Source organism: Ceratotherium simum, chromosome 2, assembly GCF_057802395.1.
Source record: "Ceratotherium simum simum isolate JZ-2026a chromosome 2, ASM5780239v1, whole genome shotgun sequence".
NCBI lineage: Eukaryota > Metazoa > Chordata > Mammalia > Perissodactyla > Rhinocerotidae > Ceratotherium > Ceratotherium simum.
The window spans coordinates 98490754-98514896 of NC_141901.1; the positions used below are offsets into that span (position 1 = coordinate 98490754).

General features: G+C 40.9%; 1 protein-coding gene and 1 pseudogene across 10 annotated transcripts in view; both read right to left on the reverse strand.

Moving 5' to 3' along the window:
- The window catches only part of PATJ (PATJ crumbs cell polarity complex component), a 308284-nt gene that overhangs the window by 132797 nt on the left and 151344 nt on the right, over positions 1 to 24143 (reverse strand). For all 10 annotated transcript variants that reach the window (XM_087417183.1, XM_087417200.1, XM_087417192.1 and 7 more), the window contains one exon: positions 7584 to 7780. In XM_087417183.1, the coding sequence (XP_087273309.1) occupies positions 7584 to 7780 (197 nt within the window). The remainder of the gene's footprint in view (positions 1 to 7583; positions 7781 to 24143) is intronic.
- On the reverse strand, positions 1617 to 6807 carry LOC147918108 (protein orai-2 pseudogene; annotated as a pseudogene).

Here is a 24143-nt window from a genome sequence, read left to right on the forward strand (position 1 = left end):
TGTGACCTAAGAGCATATCTTCCCAGACTGTATTCCAGTTCGGTCACGACGACACATGAGAAGGATGGAAAGGAAGTGGGGGAACCTGGAGAGAGGAGGGAACGAGGCCAGAGAACCCGCCCAACACATCCCATAAGACGGAGGAAAACTGCAGGCGAGTCTCTAGAGGCTCTGCTGAAAACCAGCTATTCTTTCCAAACAAGTCTCTTCCCCAGCACACCTTCCTATCCCTATTTGTATATTTCTTCCTCGCAATCTAAGTTTCTCCAATCGTCTCCTTGGTTTACCCTCTGCTTTTGTGGCACTTTCTCTCCATGATTTTAAGATAATGTGTCTCACTGTAGCAATCTCACATAAAACTTCTGTAGAGCAAAAATAAAATGGAATGACTGTTCTCCCTCTAAGAGATCAGGAAGAACACAGATTTTTAGCCTAAATATTTCAGTGGCATAAGGACAGGAAGTGTGACTAAATAATTCAAAACTCTTCCCCCAACAGGCCAGAGACAGAAACAAAACTGCAGAAAGAGAGTCCAGAGACTCCACTGCAGGCAACACAGAAAAGAAGGAGGCAACCCCAAAACGAGCTGGGTTTACACAACATTTCCTGCAGCCTGAAAATAAAACTCAACTCTGTAATGGTACTGAGGGGGAAAGCTCTTAAACTATGAAATTCAGAGAAGCTCTCAAATTGGGCAAAATCAACCTCAAAAGAAGATTATTTCTCTTCTTTGCTTCTTGCGAGATGGGTATAATTTTACTGACTGCATTCTTCTCTTTAAATTTTAAGATAATAAAAAGAGTAACATGGTATTGCATTGTGAGAAACTCTCTCAGATATTTTAAACTAGTACTGGATTAACTGCATTAATCTACATCTATCAAAACTACAAAATGATGAGAGAGTCACTTATTATCTTCTAGAATCATTGTTAATCCAGAACTAAATACCTTCAGAACACAGCCTTTATGGTCAGAAAAGCCAGTGTCGGTATCTTGATTCTGCCCCTTTATGCCTCCGTTTCCTTATGTGAAATGGGGATGAAAACAGCATCGCTTTCAGAGGGTTGTTGTGAAAGTTGAGAGAGAGAATGCACGTGAGGAATTTAGCACTGCCTTGCAAATAGTAAGTATTCAATGTTGGCTCAATTCCCAATACAGCTCCCCCACCCCCAAGGTTCTCTTAACCAGCACGTCTTTTTGTAAGTCAAACTGGATATAACACAATGGATTACTAGGGAAGATGATCTAGCAAGACTCAGAGAGCCACCGGTTACAGTGCTGCTAGGACGAGGGGACCGCACTGTGAAGGAAGGAAAACGCTGCACACACAGCAGAGGCGCCACCACCGTGTCTCGAGTGAGGCTGCCCACTCAGCCAGCACCGCCTCCTTCTGCTGACTCTCAGAGCCGTGCGCTAGGCTGCAGACTAGCGTAAGAGGCACAAAATGGGGTGCCTTCAGCTTTGCATATGGGAAGGTCATATTCAGGACCTGCCTACAGAATTTATATTTGTCAGGTTTGATCAACCAATTTTTTAACAGCCTTATTGAGACATAATAGACATACAATAAATCACATATTTAAAATGTAAAATTTGATATGTTTTGACACTCCTGAAACCATTGCCATAATAAAAAAGTTGATCGATCAATTTATTTTCACATTTTAAGCTACCATAAATCTATAGCTGGTAATAAAACTGTAGGAAAAAGTAATTTTATTGCAATTTTGAAATCCTTACTCTTCTCTCTGTTCCTCAAACTAGTGTTCCTACAAGGGGACATTTTATTCTGTGAGGCCTCCTAGGGCGTACTTAGCACATTAAGAAGTACACTTGACAAAATTACATCCTCGTATGGTAATCATCTAACGTGCCAACCTGAGATGACAGAAGCTTTCGACTGCTAATCAGAAAGAGTCTTATCTATGGAGGCACAAAAGCTAGTAATTTATTGACTGCTGCACTGTGCTTCTAAAACACATCTAAGTCGTCCAAAAGATTTCAACAATGATTCACTGGCAACAAGCAGAATGTGCAGGATCAGCTGTCGGGGCTAGTGCAGTGGAAAGGGCCCTCAGGCAGGAGTTTTGGCATGAAGCAGCTACGTGTACCTGGGTCAGCCATTTAACTTTTAGGGTTTGGTTTTTTTCTCTTATAAAATAACTATCGCCAGACAGTAAGATCTGAGTTTACCTGTAGTTCTATGTCTTATTCCCTGGCAAACATGGGAAGTATTCACGCCATTTATTATTAGTTCTTAAATAAACATATTATACGCGTGCAAAAATAACAAGTTTAATCTGGGTTATCCTGCAGGTAAACGTTACAAAGGGAATGGACTTCTTCTCTCTGGAAGGAGGTGGGAGCCAGACAAGACACAGCTCTTAAAAGCAGCCCAATCAACTGTGCACTTCTTGTGCTACCCACAATGTTCCACAATGTAACCTGACAGATCACTCCAGCTCCCCACACAGCACTATCAGCTCTCTTCCCACACTTGCACCACTGGGAAGATTATAAATAAATCCTATATTCATGTGACAGCACCATGCCCATGACCAGGCCTGTGTATTTTCTGGGACTAATTGCTTAGGGAAAGTGCAAGTCTCATTCCAGTCTACATGGTAATTATATGCTAATACCTTCTGAAACTAATTCAGCACCCCCACACCAGCACTGCAGTAACAGGTGAAGAAGCTGAGATGTAATCACGCTGTCTTCCAGGGACTGGATGTAAGATTTCTTTCATACGTGAACTGGGCCCTCGACCGAGAGAACTTGCTGACTGCCCTTTCAGGGTCACAGTGCAGTCCCACGGCTACAACACTGCTGGGAAGGTCGTGCCAGAAATCAGTCACGGACACGGCTCTACAGAGCAGAACTTCTGACTTCAAAGAAGCCACAACGTACATCTGAACATTCTCTTTACTGCTTCCTGTAAGTTAGCCTCATCTTAGGGCCTAAAAGAAGTCAGATCAACTATTAATAAAAGGAGGCTGTGAGCAAAGTAATAACATAACAGTAACAACAAAGCAATAATGAGAAATAACAAGCAAATAGTAGAGTCGTAGAAATAATCAAGACACGATAACTTTACCTCAGTTGAGGAGAGAAACCACAAAATTAAATGGCCTGTGGGTGGGTGAGCAAACGCACGAGACGTGCTCTGGCCCAGAGACCTAGTGGGTGTCACGTCGAAGCCCACAGTAAAAGCCACCCACGTAACGCAGTGTCCTGCTACCCTCGAGCACCCGCAATACCCAGGGGCAGGGGCTGTAACGCTGGCCATTAGCTCCCCTGGTTCTCATCACTAAGTCAATTTCCTATGCTCAGTTCAAAAGCACCCTGGATGTGACATTATGCTGCATACAAACTCCTCACACATCAGCTACAAAAACTAACCTCAGCTCCTCTGCTATGAAAAGTAACGGGGAAATGTTCCCCACACAATTTTTTTCCCCTGTCACCCTGACCTAGAGCCAAAGTCACATGAGAAGAAGAAGGGTTATAACCGCTTAGGAAGCCACTACGCACATCTTCCCATTCTCTCAGCTTTTCAGGGTGCTGCACGGAGCTACAGAGGAAGAAGAAGATGGCCACCCTCTGGGACATGCTTTCAGAGACAAATGCGTTACTATAGGCAAACTAAAGAGAACTGAAATACACAAATCCACATGAAAATATTATTTTACAAACAATATCAGCTGAAATGTATTACGGCATTACTACGTGCCAGATACTGTGGCAAAACTTGACATATCTTTCTCACTGATTCTCATAACAACACTGTCTGAGGTTGATGCCGTACATCACTAGACTGTACAGTCTATGAGAGCAGGCACCACGGATCTCGTCCACCCCAGTAAGACCAGCACCCTGTTCACAGACTCCTCCTCCATGACAGATGCACGTGTGATGCTTGCTGAATGAATAAATAATTTCCGTTGACAAAGGAAGTAACCGAGGGTCAGAGAAGATAAATAACTAGCCAAGGATTTACGACGCTAGAATGTGTTCCAACATACTTTCATTTACCTCTTTTTTTTTAAAGAAGAGACTCAGGGGGGCGTGGAGGGGGATTAACTCACTGCCATGTTTAACCTTCTTGCTCTTCCCATCTTGGAATGAAGATCCAGTTGCTGAATAGCCACAAAAGGGCCAAAGTCAAAGGCAGGAACAGGAGGGTCCCCTGTGGCGAGAAGTCAGTATCCCTTCTTGCCCCAGGGGGCTCTTCCACCTCAGCCTGGCAAACACACACCCGACGTTCCTGTCTGCGAGGGAGGAAGGTGACTTAACCAACACTCAGCTCTGTGCCAGGCAGTGTTAAGCCCCTTCTGAAATGCAGCTAATGACTGAAAGAACTGGGAGAAGTTAAAGTAGGAGTTACAAGCCCAGTGCTCATGCCCCGTACACAGTGTTGACTTCTGCCTACAGCCTGTACAACACTCATTCCTCTGCAGCCTCAGCTCATCTGTCACCCGTATCCAATAAAACGTCAGACAAAGAAATAAAGCACCAATGCTCCTGCTAGTCTGGGTCCCACAGGCCTTCCACCTTGAGTCATTTTTTTTCCTTGTAATTAAAGATTTCCATTTTCTAAGAGAAAATGATCTAGGTTTTACAATGCTAAGACAGAAGTAAAACTCTGGTTTTGATCTATCTGGCAGAGTCTACGCAGCCTCTTTAGAAATTTGCATTTTTGAAATTCTCCAAAATGCAGGTGATTTGTGCTCGGCTCCCGGCCAAGGTGGCCTTAGCCCTCAGGGCCGCACCTCACACGACCTGCAGGTTGTGCTCATGCCCGTCCTGCTGCACCTTGAGCTTGTGTAGCTCCTCGACCTCACGGTTGTGCCACTCAGTTTTGTGGTGCAAACTCGGATGGTGAAGACCACGAAGATGAGGCCCATGGGCACCATGACGATGGTAGACACGAGGGCGGCCTGCCCGGGGCCTGCTGGGTGGCCGGGCTGGTGGCGCGCGTCCACCGGCAGGAACTTGATCCAGCAGAGCAGCGCCACCTAGGCCAGGAACAGCAGGGTGCCCAGCACAATAGAGAAGCCCCAGGCCAGCTCAACGTAGGGGTGCATGAGCTCGTGCGGCGACTCGCTGATGGAGTTGAGGTTGTGGATGCTGCTCACGGCCTCCATGTTGGGCAGGATGCAGGTGCTGATGAGCAGGGTGAAGAGGTGCACGGCCATCAGCACCATGGTGCAGGCGCTGAAGGCGATGAGCAGCGGCCACGGGTACTGGTACTACATCCTCAGCTGCATCTCCACCATGGCCACCATGGCGAAGCCCGGGAGGAGAGCAGGGGTCTGGCTGGAGGCCTTCAGCTTGGCCCTGCTCAGGTAGAGCTTCCTCCAGGAGAGGGCCTGCACGGAGCCGTGGCTGGAGGTGACCAGTTCCAGGTAACTGCGGTGGACCCGGTCCTGGTAATCCATGCCCTTGTGGCAGGCTGCAGAGCAGGCAGGAGTGGAGGGGTACACAGACACGTTGAGCTCGGTGCTCATGGTGGGAGCCAGGCAAGCTGCTCTGCCTGCCCTGCCCCGCCTGGCTTGGGCTCCAGCTCACGGCAGGGGGCGCTGGTGTGGCCGTGTGGCCTGGTGGCCCTGTGGCCGGGCTGGGGTGCCAAGTACGGACCCCTCCCTCCTTCCACCCGGCCCTCGGGGTCCCCCCGGCCCACCTTGAGTCTTAATAAGGTTGAGAGAACAGAACTAGAATCTTCATGCTCCCAATTAGAGCCTTTGGAACGTGTCCATATACCACGCAAGACAGGAAGTCTGTGTCTAGGTACATGTACACAACAGAGTGACTTAACATACATGATTCCCTAAAGATCAGAGCATCATAAATCCGGATTCTCATGAATCTGCACAAACAGGGTTTGGCTGAAGTACCACGGGGAACACAGTACACTTCAGTGCTTAGAGCATGGATCTAGGGGTCAGGCAAGCCTGAGTTCTTATTGCGACCTAGTAACTTAGTTCTGCAGTATTAGGCAAGCTACTCACACAGTTTTCTTATCCAAAAAATGAGGATAACAACACTACTTACTATACAGGGCTCCTAAGAACATTGAATACAAATGTGTGAGTGCATAGGCACAGCGCTAGTAATAACTCAGTAAATTAGTTTTACTTTTATCGTTCTCACCACCACCACCACATCAGTCTCATCTCTGAAGAAGCTTCTAAACACCAACCAAAGGAAATAAACTTGAAGTAATGAATTTCATTGGTTAATACATACCGTCACCTTTGATTTTTATTTATTTAACGACTATGCTGGTCGCTATACCCAATGTGGGTCCCTTTCTTGATGCCATTTCACAAAAGAACAAGACAAGAAAAGTAATTCCAGAAGTGACTTCTTTGTGGAAACAGGTTCTAGATGGGGAGAAGCTGCCAGGGCTTGGAGGAGAGGTGGGTACTAATGGTCTTGCATTGTGTCTGACAAGCTTTGGCTGTGGATATTATTAGGTCAGACTATGGAGGATTGTGAATTCTAATCTGAGTCCAAGTCTGAAGAGGAAATCGTAAAATGCAACATCAGTGAGCTCTCACTTTAAGGGAGCAGTCTGATACTCGGGGTCCTCCGCGACTCAGCTCCCCCAAACCTCCAGTGTTGGAGCATTTTATCCAAGAGGCCTTAGAGCACACTGGTTAACACAGAGCCGAGAAGTCAAATGCCTGACGTTGACTCCTATGTACTCTGGGACCTCACCTGTGAGAGAGGCTGCTGTGTTTGATATCGAGTACATAATAGCTGTTATGATTATTATTATATTTTTCATTTTGTAGTACAACAATCTCTTCATGTCTGTTTTCTTCCTCTAGACTGTGAGCTATCAGAATGAAGGGTCTGGATGTATTCATGTCTTTTCTGCATCCAGTCCTAAGAGACACTCAAAAAATATTAGTGGAATGAATGAGTGAGTGAACAAGAAAACGAAAATCAAACTAAGATAAACTCAGAACAGAAACTCTGACTTTAAGTTTAGGAAGATAAGAATAGCCTTTTCAGATTATTGATGAAACCTAGAGAGTAATCAGCAGAGGATCAGTCATCTCCTCAGCTTCTCTTATCTCTAGCCTGTTCCTCAGTAAGTAACCTATGTGGCCACATCACCTACTTCACAGATACTAACCAAACCTTGACAACCAACTCACAAAGTTTTGTTGGTTCTAACACCTTCCCAAAAAACTATACAACAACAACAAAAAATGTCATACTTATGGTTAATTCAAAACCCAAAGAGAATTTTGATAAACACTAACAATTTTAGATTAACACACAAATTAGTTTTGAACCTTTTGGAATTTATATTAAAAATAAGCCCTATTCTTTTAGTATGTTTCCATGAGCTTTTACTTAAGGGCTCCTAAATTATTTTGTGAGACTAGTTTTTACTCAAGGAGCAAATAGCATTTGCAAGCAACAATGTGATTTTTGTTCTTGCTTTGGAAAATGATTTTAAATAGTTTAAGAAAATATAATTTGTAACATCCTTCCCGTTCACCTCATTTTCCCCTGCACCCTTTCACCTCACCAAAAGAGAAATTAAAAATATACGCCCCTCACCTCTAAGAGTTCATCTCCAATACGCATTCGTCCGTCAATGGCAGCAGGTCCTTCCGGGTTAATTCCCACCACAAAGATGCTCAGGCGTGACCTGTCTCTATTACCAGCAAGGCTGAGTCCAAGTCCATTCTTATCCTTTTCAAGTTCAATAATGTGCAATTCTCCAGGCAAGTCTGCATATCTTTGTCTGATTTTTTCTTTTAAAAAAAAAAAAGGAAAAAAATTTTAAATAGAGCAGCAGAATCTATATTACAGAGACATCAGCATTTCCCCGTCCTTACTGTGATTCCTCTACAATGAACAGTCCCTTTTTGAGAACGAAGTACTTGAGGTCCCTAACAGCCTTATGCACAGGTTACAGTCAGAAATTACTGTATTTCCATCTAAGAAGGTTGGCTCCCCCAGCAAGCCTTCTCCAATTGTCCAGGGTCACACTGGCCTAGACTGGCCATGCATCACGTTCTTACCTAAGACAGTCAACACAATGTAGTGGAAACCCTGGCCTCACTGCCCCCCTCCAAAAACCAGAGCGGGTGTGGGACAGGGAGCATTTAATGAGCACAAGCCAAGTGTTTAGTCCTGGAGATATCACGTTGAACAAAACCAGCATGGATCCTGTTCTCACGGACGTGCAGTCCAGTAAGAAAGAAAATCAATAATTAATTCTAAATAATTACATTTCTTTAATGTATACAAAGGTACAAAATAACATTGGGTGTTATGTGACTAAAAACAAGGAGAATTGAGGATGTTGGTTTGGCTCTCAGATCTGAATTCCATACACAAATCTATCACTTACTCAATGTCCAAGAATTAATACATTATTTTATCTCTGTGGAATTCCACTTCTTCATCTGCAAAATGGGCATAATACTTACTTCACAGATGTTGGGAAAATGAAATAAGATACACGTTAAAGGACTTAATGGCCCATGGCTTATAAATGTTCTATAATTCTTTTATTCAATCTCCTGTCTCACCTTGCTACCTCCACTTTATGGTCTAAATTACCGATTTCAGGATTTGGCTGACAATGCTTCACTTATATTGATTCTGTGCAACAAAACCACAGTGGCGGGTGGATGTGGAAAACAACACTGCTTTAACCACGTCTTGAACCCCCACGGCACCAGCTCAGGCCTGGCGTGCTGCCAGGGCCCAAAGGCATGTGACGATGGCTGTGGGGTGACACAATCGTCCTAGCAGCAGAGTGACAAGTCAGCCCCTCGTGACCGTCCTGGCACTCTCCACGCTCAATCTGCTGCTTGACTCAGGCTCGCTGTCCTTAGAGGGAAGCTTGCAGATTGAAAGCTTAACTCAAATAATTAATCTTAAGTGGGAGGGGGAGGAAGACAGCTTAGTGCATTGTATGGCTTTACCAGACTCAACAAACAGGCTTATAGGAGAGCAGCTAAATTTAAACTTGTAAAAACTACTTTATGCATAAATTTACATTAAAAGAATTAACCATAAATGGCTGCTTATTTTAGAAACAGAATAAATCTGTTTTACAAGGAGTTTGAAGAGAAACTTAAAGAACTTTCACTCATCAAGCTTATTATTAATAATAAAGGACACATTTAGCAAAATATAGTAAAATAAAGAACTTGCAATGTAACAAAACTGTCCTCTACATAGGAAAAAAATTAAGTCATATTAACGTTGAAGTAAATAAACTCAAAGTATTTTTGTTGTTCAACAGCAAGAACAAGACACTAAGCAGGTACTTTAATGAATAGAGACCTACAGACATGCATTTCCCTCAAGATGCTTACACAGCACAACAGGGCAGGCAAACATTATGACAGAAAATATCAAACAACTACAATCACTTAAACAGAAGTTCTGACCACAAGTGCTGGTCACCGAATAAACAGTAATTTATTAGCAAATCAGGTCAGTGAATAAACACTAAATGAATTGTGCTAGCAAGCATTGGTTTTACGGTCCTAAATACTGATATGGCTAGAAGAGACTGCTTGGAAGAAGCAGAATTTGAGCAGGCTTTGAGCAAGGCACAGAATTTGGTTATGCGAGGAAGAGTCCAGTAGGGGCACTGGCAAGTGGACAAGCAGATATGCAGGTGGGTGAGGAAGAGGATGGGAGGGCCCATTTGGCTGTGAATTTAAAGTTCTCTGGGTTAGTGGGTGTGTGATAAGAAATAAGTATACGGTTAAAAGGTTAATTGATACATTGTTTACAGAAATAATATCCCAATTCAGGGACTCTGCAGAGGGGCCTGGGGTCACCCAGGGATGGGGCCTTGAGAGGACACAGGGTTTAAGAATTCTTCTCCCAGACTCAACCAGAGCAATCACGGTTTCATCTGCTTTGTTTATTGGATTACAGGGTAAGATGGCTAAGAAATGATACCACAGCTAAGAAAAAAAAAAAAAAGACAAAAATGTTAACACATCCCTCTCAGAATAAAGCAGAAAAAGATTTTTAAAAAAGATACTGAAGGGTCGACCGGGTGGCTTAGCGGTTAAGTGCGCATGCTCCGCTGCTGGCGGCCCGGGTTCGGATCCCTGGCATGCACCGACGTACCGCTTCTCCGGCCATGCTGAGGCCGCATCCCACATACAGCAACTAGAAGAATGTGCAACTATGAGATACAACTATCTAATGGGGCTTTGGGGGAAAAAATAAATAAAATTATAAAAAAATAAAAAAAATAAAGATACTAAAGACTTTAGCAACATAATAAGCTCAAAGTATTAGAGATAAGAGAACTCCACATCTGACAGACAGAAAGTACACAGAACCATTACGTAAACAGACTGTGATTTGGGCCATAAAAGAAACTTCAGTAACTCTCAAAGAGCCAATGTCATTAACGCTGTGTCTTTGAATATAGTGTAACAAGACTATGAAAAACTATGAATTAACAACAAAAAATAACTTTAAAATTCCCTTGTGTTTAGAAATAAATTAATGTTAGTTAAAAGCCCAAGATTTAAAAGAGAATTAATAAAGGAAATTAAGAAATACAGTATTGACAACTGAATAAAAATTATAATTCTAGATGTCAAACTTGAGACACATAGCTAAAGCAGAACTTAGAGGGCTATTTATAATTTTGAATAATTTGTTCAGAAAATAAGTTAAAAAATAATAATTTAAGCATTATAACCAATAAATTAGAAAAAGAGTTACCTAGTAAGTGCAAAGAAACAAGAAAAGAGAAAATAGGAAAGATAAAGGCATCTGTTAATGAAAAGAGAACAATCACCACCAGTCAAAACTAAACCATACACAGAACAAAAACACTACAATAAAGATCAATGAAATTAAAACCTAGTTCTTTGAAAACATTAATAAGACAGACACTACAAAAACTGATCAAGGGAAAAAACAGACGATACAAATCAATCCCAGAACTAGAAAGGGGAAATAACTACAGACGGATTTTTAAAATAAGATTATTATGGACAGTATATCATATGAACTAAATGCAGGCACATTTTAAAATCTAGATGACAAAGATAAATTTCTCAAAATTTAAAATACCACATTTAGTGCAGAACAAATGTAAAACTGCAACACACTTGTAATAAAGAAAATGAAATGTCAAGGATATTCCTTTCAAAAAAAAAAAACAACACAGTCCTAGATATCTTGACATTTGAATTCAATCAAATCTCAAACTTTCATGAATTTTTATCCTAAATAAGTTGTTCTAGAACATGGGAAATGTAAAAAAATAAAAATTAAAAAAAAATAAAAAGCTATCCATCTCATTGTTTCAGGCTGGTATAATCCTGATTCTGATTCCAAAAATAGATAGAGACAAATCAAGAAAAGAAAATTATATTCTTATTTAACTTATTATCATAAATGTAAAAATATTTTTTAAAAGAGATAAATTTAATCAACAGTGTGTTAAAAACATTCAATTTGACATTTATGAAATAGCCAATATTTGACCATTTTTTGACCTAAGAAATAGCAATTTCATATGATGCAATCTAAGAACACATTATGAAGAAGGGTGTATCCCAGGAATGCAAGAATCATTAAATATCAGAAATTTCTCCAAGGAAAATCACCCCATTAATAAACTAATGCACAAAAGCTGAAAGATTATGTTAATAGATGGAGAAAAGCATTTGAGAAGGTACAACATTTGTTTAAGATTTTTTAAATACCCCTAAACCGTTGACAAACTAGAAGATTCTTTCTGAACTTAAATTTATAAATAGAAAACATAACAGCAAAAGATATTTGCAGTATCTAAAACCAACAGGGAATTAATATACAGAGAACTTCTACAAATCAAGCAGAAAAAGACAGCAACCCCAACAGAAATCTGGTCAAAAGATACACAACTCAAAAGGCTCACAGACATGTGAAGAAACGCTCAAATTCATTAGTAAAGATGGAAATATGAGTAAAATGAGATATCAGTTTAAACTACTGAACTGGCAACCATCTGAAATCTGGACCATTGAGCCTTCTCAGAGATATGAGAATATTAGAATCCTCATCCACTGCAGTTGGGAGTGCTGAATGGTGCAGCCATTCTGGAGAGCAGTCTGGCACCACCTAATCAAATAAGCATACACATCCTCTATAAACCAGCAATTCCGCACTCGGGTATGTACATCCTAACAAATTCTTATAGTCTCAAGGAGACAACTGACAGATGTGTATTATAATGTTATTTGAAATAGCACGGAGCTGGAGGTAATCTGGGTGTCCACCACTGGGAGAGAAGATGGATGAAATGTGTTGGATGGACATCACAGGGTATTATCAGCAGTTAGAAGCAATTAACTGGAAGTAGTAACATAAAAAGATTTTTAATACAGTGCTGAATGAAAAGGAGGAAAAACAGAATGGAGTCAATACCATTTACATAATACCATTTATGAAAATTAAGATTACTGCACAAAAACCACAATACATATTTTGGAAGTGCATATACAAAGACACAAATATTGAGCACATTAGAATAGTTCATTATAGTGGATAGAAAGGAATAAGAATAAAAGGGAGCAAAGAAAACCAGACACGGCCCCAGCAGACCAGCGATGGTAACGTGCCATGAAGGAAGGGTTATATCTAAGCCCCTGAGGTCTGAAAAAAAAAATGATGCTGAGAAAGGCTTTAGTATTGTATTAATACAAAAAGACTTCCAGGTTCAAAACTTGTCTGACCTGTTCAACCTTCAGAGAAAAAAATAACCTTCATAGTCATTAATTATATATTCAACCACTTAGACATGCAGACAATTAATGACAAGAGGGATCCTCCTTGGTAAAATAGGCTTCATCACAACTGATGAAACACTCAGATTAACTGTGCTGCGAATGGTGCGTCTCCCATCAGCATGTTCTTGTCGCAGAGCAGAAAGAGCGAGGGATAAGGGTCGGAAGTTAGTTTGAATCCTAGCTGAGGCACTTAACACCACTGGTTTCTTGGACCAATCACTGAACCTCTATGAATCGCAGAGTTCTTATTTGTAAAACGGGGTTGTTACCTTAAAAATGGGTATTACCTAAAAATGCCTGGGACATACGAGTCCAAACAAGGTTATGGAGGAAAAAACCCTTCATTTTGTTTCCATGATTTAGTTGTATTGAGGTTTTACGTTAGTCTTAAGTTGGTGGCGAAGCTATTCTTTTCTTCTTTAACTTTGTCGATCTTGAGGAAAATTGAGACTTGAGAAAGGAAGCAATGGTTCCCCCAGGATGGCACGATGGAAGCAGGCACACAGTCCTCCAGTGGGAACTACTGCAGAAGGGGACTGGCTCCATTCTCCCCCGGAGAGTCACCCATAGGTAGGAGTCCCCGGGACAACTTTGCAAGTGCAGAGAAATAACATCACTGGATCAGTGTTTGTCCCCATGGCATATAGGCCACTGAGGTGGCTTTAAAACTGTGTGCTAGTCAGGTATGGAATTAAAACCCTTTCTAGAGCTTCAGCTGGGGAAGATGAAAAAGTTCTGGGGATGGATGGTGGTCACGGTTGCACAATGATGTGAATGTACTAATGCCACTGAACTCCACACTTAAAAATGGTTAAAATGGTAACTTTGTTATGTATATTTTACCACACACACACACACACACAAAACCTATTTATATACTTAAAAGACTCTTCAAAAAATTGGTTCCCTTATCAGGATCCCACCAAGGGGCTAAGTCATACATGTATTATTCTGAATTTTTGAAACCAGCAGCTCTATTTTTCTGTCCAATGTTTTGTTCTGACACTACTATAATCCCATTTAGTCAATTAACCAATATTGATTGAATCCAAATTCATGTCAGGCTTGTGATACAAAGGGAACTCTATGGAATTTGTTTTCAAGGGTCTTAAAATCTATCATTAGAGACAAGCATACATATATATATAACTGATTATAATTCAGAGAGATAAGAGTGATGAGAGAAACACCAGCATTTGAAGTCACCCATCTATTTTACAGAGTCGTCAGGAAAACCAACTAATATCTGCAGACTACACTGACTATTACAGATGTTCCAGCCAACTCGCAATCTGTCAGTCAGACAAACCCTCTAGTGCATCATGCCCAAACCTCATTTTAGCTGACATTTCCAGTAATCCTGCATCCAACTTCTTCCCACTTTGTTTGCCTAAACACTCACAAATGAGTCATTCAGCTTTCCTTGACTTCTTTTTATTATCATTATTTTTATAGGAAAAGGCAGTAAGCTCAACATCATAAAACAGGAAGAGTACTAAGACAGTGAAAGCGCCAAACGTGCTGTGACACATATGCACTTTAATCCTCAAACGTTTATTGCTGAGATCTTCAGGCTCTACAATGTGGGTTATCTTACAATTTTTATTTAGACCCATAACTGTAAGGGGCTTAAAAGACGACAGGTCCAACTCTTCAGGCAAATTAAATGCTATGTTTTCACCACATCATGGAATCAGGGACTTTTAATTCAGGCAAAACAAACTAAGAATCATATAAAGCTACCTTCTCTTATAGCAACGCCCCCACCCTGACTCCATTTTATAAATAAAGAAATAAGACAGGAAATGAAGATCTTGTATAAGGCTATGAAGCTGATTTATAGCTAGAAACTAAAGTCTTCTAGTATGTAGGTCAATTCTTTCTCTACCAAATCATGTTAAATTTCTCTGATGACATTTTAATGAAAAAAAAAATGAGTTCAAACTTGTCCCTCAGTTGAAGAGCTATCTTTAGAATCCTCATATCATCATAATATTTCCGTACGTGAAAGAAACACTGCGTGGTCCACCAGGTCATCGAGGCCTCCCCACACCGTTGTAAACACCTCCGTTTGCAGGTGAGCAGACTGATACCCAGAGAGGCGCGGTGATCTAGCCAGTGTTCAGGCCAGGTCTACTAAATCAAAGGCTGTGCCCTCTTCGTCCCACCACAGCCCTCTCCGAGTCTGGTAGAGTTTTAAATAAGAGGCTCCCTTAAGGGAGCTCAAACAGTGGTTCCCAGGTCTTGTCTCCTTAGATTATCTGTCAGGCTGGCTACCTAAGAATCACCCTTACAGCCTATAAAACAGAATCAGGACTGGGCTCCGCCAGCTGAGATTCTGAGCCAGTGAGTCTGGGGTCAAGTTTGGGAATGCAGTAAAGTTCTCTTTGTAACAAGGTCCTTAGATCATTCTCATTGGCAGCTAGGTTTGTAAATAACTAACAGACTAATATCCCATGCAATGCAAAAATTTTGTCTACAGGGATCATGACAGTCAACCATAAAGTTCACAGATACCAAAATTTAAGGCAGCCTTTAAACATGCCCTTCACAAGACTAATCTAATATGGAGACTCGCTCTGGCTCCACAGTCATGCTGCAGGATTAAACGAGAGATTTGTTTTGACTATACATAACTATACAGTAGATGACTTTAGAATCTCAATCTCTTTCTCCCTCTGTCTCCCACCCCACCCCCACCCTCTCAAATCTCAGCTGTTTCCTGTCATTTCCATTACCAATTGCCTCTACTCAGTAGGTATAATAAAAGTGAACTAGAATTTCAAAAGGGGAGAAGGAAAATAAAATTAGTGGGTGTGGGGGGGAAGCAGAACTGAACTCTCATTTTTGAAAAACCAAGACACAGCCTGCCAGTTTATCTGTTGACTCAGAATTGAAGAGGTATCGCAGTGCAGATCTCCGGGCTACAGCTGAGCCAGCGCTCACTGCTCCGCAGCATCAGATGCGGCTCCGCCACAGGGGAACCCCACTGCCTGGTGTTTGCTCTAAGGGGTATAGGAGTCGTTTCCACGGCAACCAGTGGGTGGGGAAGCAGATAAATGGGAAGAGACTGTATACAGAGAATGGTTTTCTTAAAACTTGTTTCAATTTCACTAAAAATATATTAAAGAGATGGAGTAAAGAGTATTATTTCATTCGAAGCCAATGGGGTTCTCCCCTAAAGTTAAGGAAAAAATTCAAAGAACCCGTACTTTATTTCCTGTACACACGCACACACACACACACACACACCCCCATATATTATATAAGTACTAGCTTTTAGCAACAAAATATTAAAAGTGTTATAGTGATCCAGGATCTTATTATACCTGTTACTGGTATTTCCTGGAAATATTGTAATAAACAGCCAGTGTTTATACTCATTTTCATTGATTTTCGCAATGTCTAGTCAGTGGCAGTAGTTCCTATCTCAAATAACCTGGATGCCCCTTCTATTTCTAAATAAAAACCAGAGATTAGGATATGAGTAACCTCCCCTCTTTGGCCCTAGGCTTTACCCAAGGACCCTGAGTGAGCATCAGGCTAGAATAACTGGGGAGGGGGAACAGTCTTCTGACTCAGCTGATCAGTCACGCTTGTCTTAAACATGGATTTTCTAGCCTCACGACAATGTTATCTGAAGAAAGGAATCTCAAGTTGCTCATAATTCTGTATCAAATCATCATTGTCTTTTCCTTGTCCAAGAAAGCCAATAAGATTGCCCAGTATGGTCTCAAGGTGTAATATCATCATAGGATATTAGGCGTTGCTAAGTAACAGAGCCTTTCTCCCAAGAAAGAAACTTAATCCGAGTCACTGTCCAGTATTTTAAAAGAAAATGTTCAACACACTAGAATAATGACCCAATACAACTTCAGAAGCATTTAGTTACTGGGCCTGTTTCCAAATAACGAAGAATAATATAATATAAAGAAAATATTTAAACACATTTTTCCTATACATTAAATACAATAATCCTACTTTTAAATAATCAGGTTATGAGAAACATCTCAATCTAATTTTCTTATGCAGTAATCAACTTTAAATCTCTGAGAGTCAGTTAGTACATGCAGATTTGAGAAGTAAAAATATATGAAAGAAAACCATAACTAATCAGAAGAAACAGCACATGAACTCCAGTAAGGAGCAAATCTCAAGTGAAAGTCCAGACATAAAAAAATAATGAAAACATGTCAGTGTAAAGAAACTATATTTGACGTGACAGAAAATAAAAACTTTCTTCTTAAAGGTAGTAGATATTTTTGCCAGAACGTAAACTTGACAATATCTTATGGACCTATAGATAGAAATTAACTATTGAAACACAAAAACATGAGTACAGTTAAGCATAATAACAGCAGCTAGACATTGTTCTAAGCTCTATACTATAGTTCAAATCATTTAATCTGTAACAAAACTCTACAAGTAGGTATTATTGTCCCCAATTTCACCGATGGCATAGAGAGGATGGGTGACTTGCACAGTGACACAGCCAGAGAATGGAAAACTCTGTGAACCCAGAGAGTTTGGCTCTGGAGCCCATGATCTTAGGTGCAAGTCAAAGCTGGAATTAAAAAGTATTATACACAGAAGTCAGAAGAAAAACACAGAGAAGTTAAACCACTTCCTTTCTTTCACTCACAAAAATTCAGTCCATATTAGATACAAGAATGGAAAAGAAAATCGACCACAAATTTAAAGTGACAAAATTCAGACAGTCAATTAGAACCAGAATCATTAAGATAATTTCCTTAAGAGACCACAGAGTGAGGGAAAAAAGCCTCAACTAATGGTGAAAATCTAAAATTTTTCCTTTAGATGAATCAAAATTCAAACCAATCAATATGCAATAAGCAACTTTTAAACACAAGGCATTGTATTAATATTAATTGAACTTTCGGTGTTAGATGCTATGCTGATCCCTGTGCATATTTGGTATTATGAAATATAATCCTCAGGATGTCCGTTTATAGTAGAGCGGATAAACAAACTGGGGCATATTCACGCAATGAAACTTTATTCAACAATGAAAACAAACAACTACTGCTATAGGCAACAGATGTGAATATCAGAAACATAGTCGAGTGAAGGAAACCAGGTCAGAGAGGTGTATACACCACATGATTCCACTCGTATCAAGCTCAAAGACACGCAAAGCTCATCTCTGGTTTCAGAGGTCAGGACAGCGCTGACCTTTGGAGAAGAAACAGTGAATCAGAGGGGGCGAGACGTGACTTCTGGGAGGGAGTAATGTTCTAGTTCACGCCCTGGACAGCAGGTGAAAATCCATCAAACTGCAGTTCAGTTTTCTGTTTGTATCTATTTCAATAAGCTTATTTTTTAAAAAGAGACTTAACAAAATAAAGTATTAACGTGAGGAACTTGTTTGAATTCTGATTTGAAGAAACCAACTGTAAAAATACATTTTGAGACAATAAAGATTTTGATTATGGATTATATATTAGATAAAACTAAAGAATTACTGTTAGCTACATTAATGATATTAGAGTTGTATTTTTAGAGATGCCCATGTATGGATGAAATAACATGATATCTGGCAATGGTTTTAAAATATTTCAGCAAAGAAAAATAAGGAATAGGTGACACAAATACAGCAAAGCCTTGGTAATTATTGAATCTGGAAGAATAACATACGGGAATTCACTGACTACCCTCTCCACGTTTGCAAATGTTCGAAAATTTTCACAACTAAAACAAAAACAAAAGAGAACTCTCCTAAGAATCCTATAAGGTATGATCATCCCATTTTACAGACGATGAAATGGAGGCTCATGGAGTTTATGGAACTTGCCCACACTCGCACTTAGTGACTGGTGGACCTGGGGTTCCAATTCAGGTCTGCGCCACTCCAGATCCGTACACTCGCTCCCATGGAAGGAAGACGAAGAGGTGTGTTGTGCTCACATCTGCTACAGTGGCAGAAGGGAAGTCGAAAACCTGCCTCAGTTCTTTTGGAATTTACTATTTAGGGCAAGAGATGGAACACAGACAGGCAATCCCCAGAGCCCAGCCTCCGGGTGTTTCAATTGGCGGCAGTACACATAGGATGGCTTGAAGAGGGGAGACAGAGGAGAGAGGAAAACGAAGACTATAAAAATCGAATGGTGGACAATACGGAGGCAAAGCCAGCATGTTGGTAGGAAACAATTTGACAGACAAAATCAACAAGGCCTGTGGACTGTTTGGAGGTCTGAGGTAAAGGCAGGGGAAGTGTAACGAGGAAACCGAGGTCTGATCCTTAGAGACAAGGAGTGAGGCCCAAGGAGGTGACGATTTAGCTTGAATGGGCTGGCTTGTGGTATCAATAAGAGAGAGCTGCTGAATGCAGCCAGGAGCTCAAGAATGAAGGAGAAGATGAGCCCGGAGCTGCTGCTGGATGAGGCAGAGATGGAAGAAACACTCTGAACAACATCTGAGGATGTTACCACTCAACAGTGGGGAGGACGGCTCAGAGGAAGAGAACAGGGGACCTGACCATGTAGGAGGCCATGACTATGCACCCAAGAGCGATGGGAGATGGATACAAACTGGGTTAAGGTGTCAACTGGCACAGAAAAAAGAACTCAAGGAGTCAGAGAAAGGAGTAATAGCTGACTTCACTCCATTTATTCACACAAAAAAATTACTAACACTTGCTCTGGGCCAGGCATTATGCTACTTGCTAAGGAGATAAGGGTGAATTAAAAGAGAAGAATAAAGGTTCAATTAGGTATATCAAAGCATAAGAAATTCCAAATATGACTGGGCTCTGTCTTTCAGTCACACGACAGCAGACAAAGAAAGATTCAACTTCTGTCATCAGCACCTACACTCCTGAGAATCACATTTAGTTTGAACGGGGAAGAAACCAGTCCAGGGGGTTCACAGTCAAGGACACCAAAGGTCATAGAGGTTAATCGCAAACTGATAGCAAAACCAGGAACAGAACCCAGAAGTCCTCATTAACTCGGCCAGTTTCACTACCCTAAGTCTCAGATGTTGGGGCAGGTAGGCCAGGCCTAAACTGAAGTCACAGGTGGGCTATCTTCATCTCTCATTTTCACAAATCTCATCCCAATTCCTTCTTTATTTCATACCGTGAGAAAACCGACCACTCTGCCAAATCCATGTGATAATGAGGGATGCGGGGTAAGGCAATCATTCAGTGGGGGAGACGCAGCTGGCAAATGATCTGTCTACAAAGATGAAGTACAAGTCCATTGACCACCTTTAGGCTAAAAACATAAAATGAAATTAGTTTAGTACGGAGGAAAGTTTATCCACCCTAATTAGGGACAATGGTCCCGTGTGCACCCGTGCTCAAACACATAGGGTCACACTGTCCTAGATGGATATGTCTAGGGAGGCCTTTCTCTAAGAGCACCATTACACCCAAACGAGTGGTTCCCTATGTGTGGTGCACAGAGTGCCTGAGCTAGTTCTGTATAAAATGCAGCTGTCTGGGCTCCACGTCACATCTGCAAAATCTAAATCTTGGGGCGCAGTCAAGGAGTCACCATCTTTTTTTTGTTTTTAATAAACAGATCTCTAAGTAATTCTTAAACACATTAAGGAATACCATCTAAGAACCTAAGATAAGTCCCTATCCAAGCTCAGAATGCCTTTATGGCCCTTAGAGATGCCTGAAAACAAGGTATTAAAAAGGGTTTGATTATCGTCGACCTCAAATTTTTATTAAGTCTTGAGAGAAACCAGTAAAAACATTTTGATTTTGAAAACAGCACTGAGAAAAGCCAAAAGTAATTTTAAAAACACTCTCTACAATCATTTGTTGTACATTTTCAATATTAGGAGAACACAGAATACGGCTCTTTAATCCCTACAAAGCATTGGGTTGCAAGCTCACTATGGTTATAGCAGAGCAGAAACGTGTTGGGGGGGGGGTGCAATTTTGCTTCCTTCTGGTCATTAGCCAGTCAGGCGATAACGCTCAACACAAGCCCCACACTGCACCAGATCACAGGATCAGCAGTGGCACTGACAGCATTAAGGTGTTTAATTATATTTTCTGGAGGGAAACAAATGGCAGTTTCCAAAAACTAAAGGGAACTGTGGCAGAATGTCGAAAAAGGAATATAACATGACATTTGCCAAGTCCACCTGGTCCCCTGGGTGCACACCTCCTCAGGCAACCATCTGCCTATATGTGCCCAGGGCCTGTGCGTACGTATTAGTTCCAATAACCAGAGCAAGACTCAGGGAAGAAGGAGAATTCCAGCTGGGGTCTGACAATATTTTGTGCAGGGGTCTTCAGTTTATTGCTCGTGTCCCCACTATCACAAGGGAAGAAACTGCCTCTGTTTTCTCTAGTTAGAGTCCCTGGCCCAGAGCAGGTACAGCAGAAATACACGAATAAACTTCAGAAACACAAACTTACAAATTCTTCATTATCTGAATTGGCCAAGGAACAGGTTATTGAGGTTAATCAAAATTTCTAATTAATACAGAGTTTTACTTTCCCTAACAACTACATTACAATAAAAGACTTCAAGATTAAACTGAGAGGAACATATTTGCTGGGTAATTCAGATGTTTCACCACTATTAGAAACACTGTCTTTTAGGTCTGTTAAACCAGAGTCAATCAGAAAAAAGTGCAGGAGCTTTAGAGTCGGAAAAGTCTTCACTAAAAGGCACATGGTGAGGGGAAAAGATCTACTATCCAAGTCCCACTGATGCCACGTTGTACGTGTGAGTTACTTAACCTCACGCTCCCATCTTCAAAAAAAGAACAATAACCTTTCCTGTCCTGAATCTGAGAAGACAGAATCAAAGAACATGAAGTGTTCACCCTAACGCCTAGCACACAGCAGCTTTACGTACCTGAGGCTTGTTCCCTAACTGGCCAAAACTCTCTTCCTTTATCTCCTGCAGCTGGAGAGCTCCTTAAAGTACCACATAAACCAGTTTTAATTACATAGCATTGCTTTCTAAAACTGTTATCATCTTTTATTTTATTTATTTATTTATTTTTTTTGTGAGGAAGATCAGCCCTGAGCTAACTTCTGTGCTAATCCTCCTCTTTTTTTTGGTGAGCAAGACCGGCTCTGAGCTAACATCTATTGCCAATCCTCCTCCTTTTTTCCCCCAAAGCCCCAGTAGATAGTTGTATGTCATAGCTGCACATCCCTCCAGTTGCTGTATGTGGGACGCGGCCTCAGCATGGCTGGAGAAGCGGTGCATCGGTGCGTGCCCGGGATCCGAATCCGGGCCGCCAGTAGCGGAGCGCGCGCACTTAACCGCTAAGCCACGGGGCCGGCCCATATCACCTTTTATTTTAAAAATGAGGAAACAGGCTAAGAGAGTTTAACAGGCCTGGGGTTAGGAACCTGGACTCGACTCTACTTTCTAGCCATGAAATCTTGGGCAAACGGCTTATCTTCATCCAGCCCCAGTCTGGTCACGGGTTAAATGAAAATAATCTTGCCTGCCTTAACTGTCCCATAGGATTTTTTAAATGATAAAATACAGAGTTCTGGTGAAATTACTGTAAAAGCTGTCATCCTCTAAAACAATGTAAAGGAGCTGGAAATCTTCTAAAATAACGTTTTTGGTTTTGAAGCTTTTGTTAATAAAAATTTACTGAGAGAAAGGGAACATCATCCTGATTAAGTTTCTACTTCAATGGCTACTAAACCAGGTGACTGAAAAATCTCAGAGGTATCTTATAGTTCTGCAATTTGGGCACTGAATACTTAGATAGTGGTATCTTCTGAATAGTTCAAAATATTAATTTAAAGTTAACTCCTTAAGGGGGAGGGTGAGATGAATATGCAGAGCACAGAGGATTTTTAGGGCAGTGAAGCTACTCTGTATGATACTATAATGGCAGATACCTGCCATCACACATTTGTCAAAACCCATAGAATGTAAAACACCAAGAGTGAACCCTAATATAAACTACAGACTCTGGGTGAAAAGGACGTGTCAAGGTAGGTTCATCAATTATAACAAATATACCACTCTGGTGCAGGACGTTGATAGTGGGGGAAGTTGTGTGTGTTGGGGGCAGGAGGTACATGGGAACTTTGCATATGTTCTGCTTAATTTTGCTGTGCATCTAAAACTGCTCTGAAAAATCAACTTTAAAATAAATAAGTAAATAAATACATAAAAAGTATATTATTAAAAACTATAAAATTCCTAGAAGAAAACACAGGAGAAAAGCTTTACAACATTGGATTTGGCAATGATGTCTTGGATATGACACCAAAAGCAGAGGCAAAAATAGACAAATAGAACTACATCAAACTTAAAAACTTTTGTTCATCAAAGGACACAATCAACAGAGTGAAAAAGCAACCTATTGAATGGGAGAAAATATCTGCAAATCATATATCTGATAAGGGGTTAATATCCAGAATATATAAAGGACTCCTAGAACTCAACAACAAAATATTAAATAACCCAGTTAAAAAATGGACAAAGGACTTGAATGGACATTTCTCCAAACACGATATACAAATGGGCAACAAGCATATGAAAAGATGCTCAACATCACTAATCATCAGAGAAATGCAAATCAAAACTACAGTGAGATATCACCTCACATCCATTAGGATGGTTACTAACAAAAAAACAGCAAATAAGTGGGGATGTGGCGAAGTTGGAACCCTTGTCCACTGTTGGTGAGAATGAAAAATGGTGCAGCCACTATGGAAAACAGTATGGAGGTTCCTCAAAAAATTAAAAATAGAACCACCCTATGATCCAGCACTCCCACTTCTGAGTAATTATCCAGAAGGATTTAATGCAGGGTCTTGAAGAGATATTTGCACTCTCATGTTCACAGCAGCATTATTCACAATAGTTTTCTACCACAATAAAAATAAATAAATAAAATAGAGTCTATTAAAAAAAAAAGTTAACCCTTGAGGGCCGGCTCTGTGGCTTGGCGGTTAAGTGCGCGCGCTCTGATGCTGGCGGCCCGGGTTCGGATCCCGGGCGCGCCCCAAGGCACCACTTCTCCGTCCAGCGCGGGGCCGAGTCCCACGTACAGCAACTAGAAGGATGTGAACCTATGACATACAACTATCTGCTGGGGCTTTGGGGGGAAAAAAATGAATAAATAAAATCTTTATAAAAAAAAAAAAAAAAAGTTAACCCTTGAAAACTTATTTAAGGTCATGTTGTGATCTAGATCTGCATTTGCCAAAAGGACAACTGAGAGTCGGGAGGGAGACCACATACATATTCTACAGAAAAGCTGCTGAATGAAAGGAAGCATCTGTCCCATACACCCAAAGAGGCCAACAAAAAAGATTAAGTTCTAAAAAACTAGTAGCTGAGACCATTATAGTACAGACACAGAAAAGATACCAGAGACT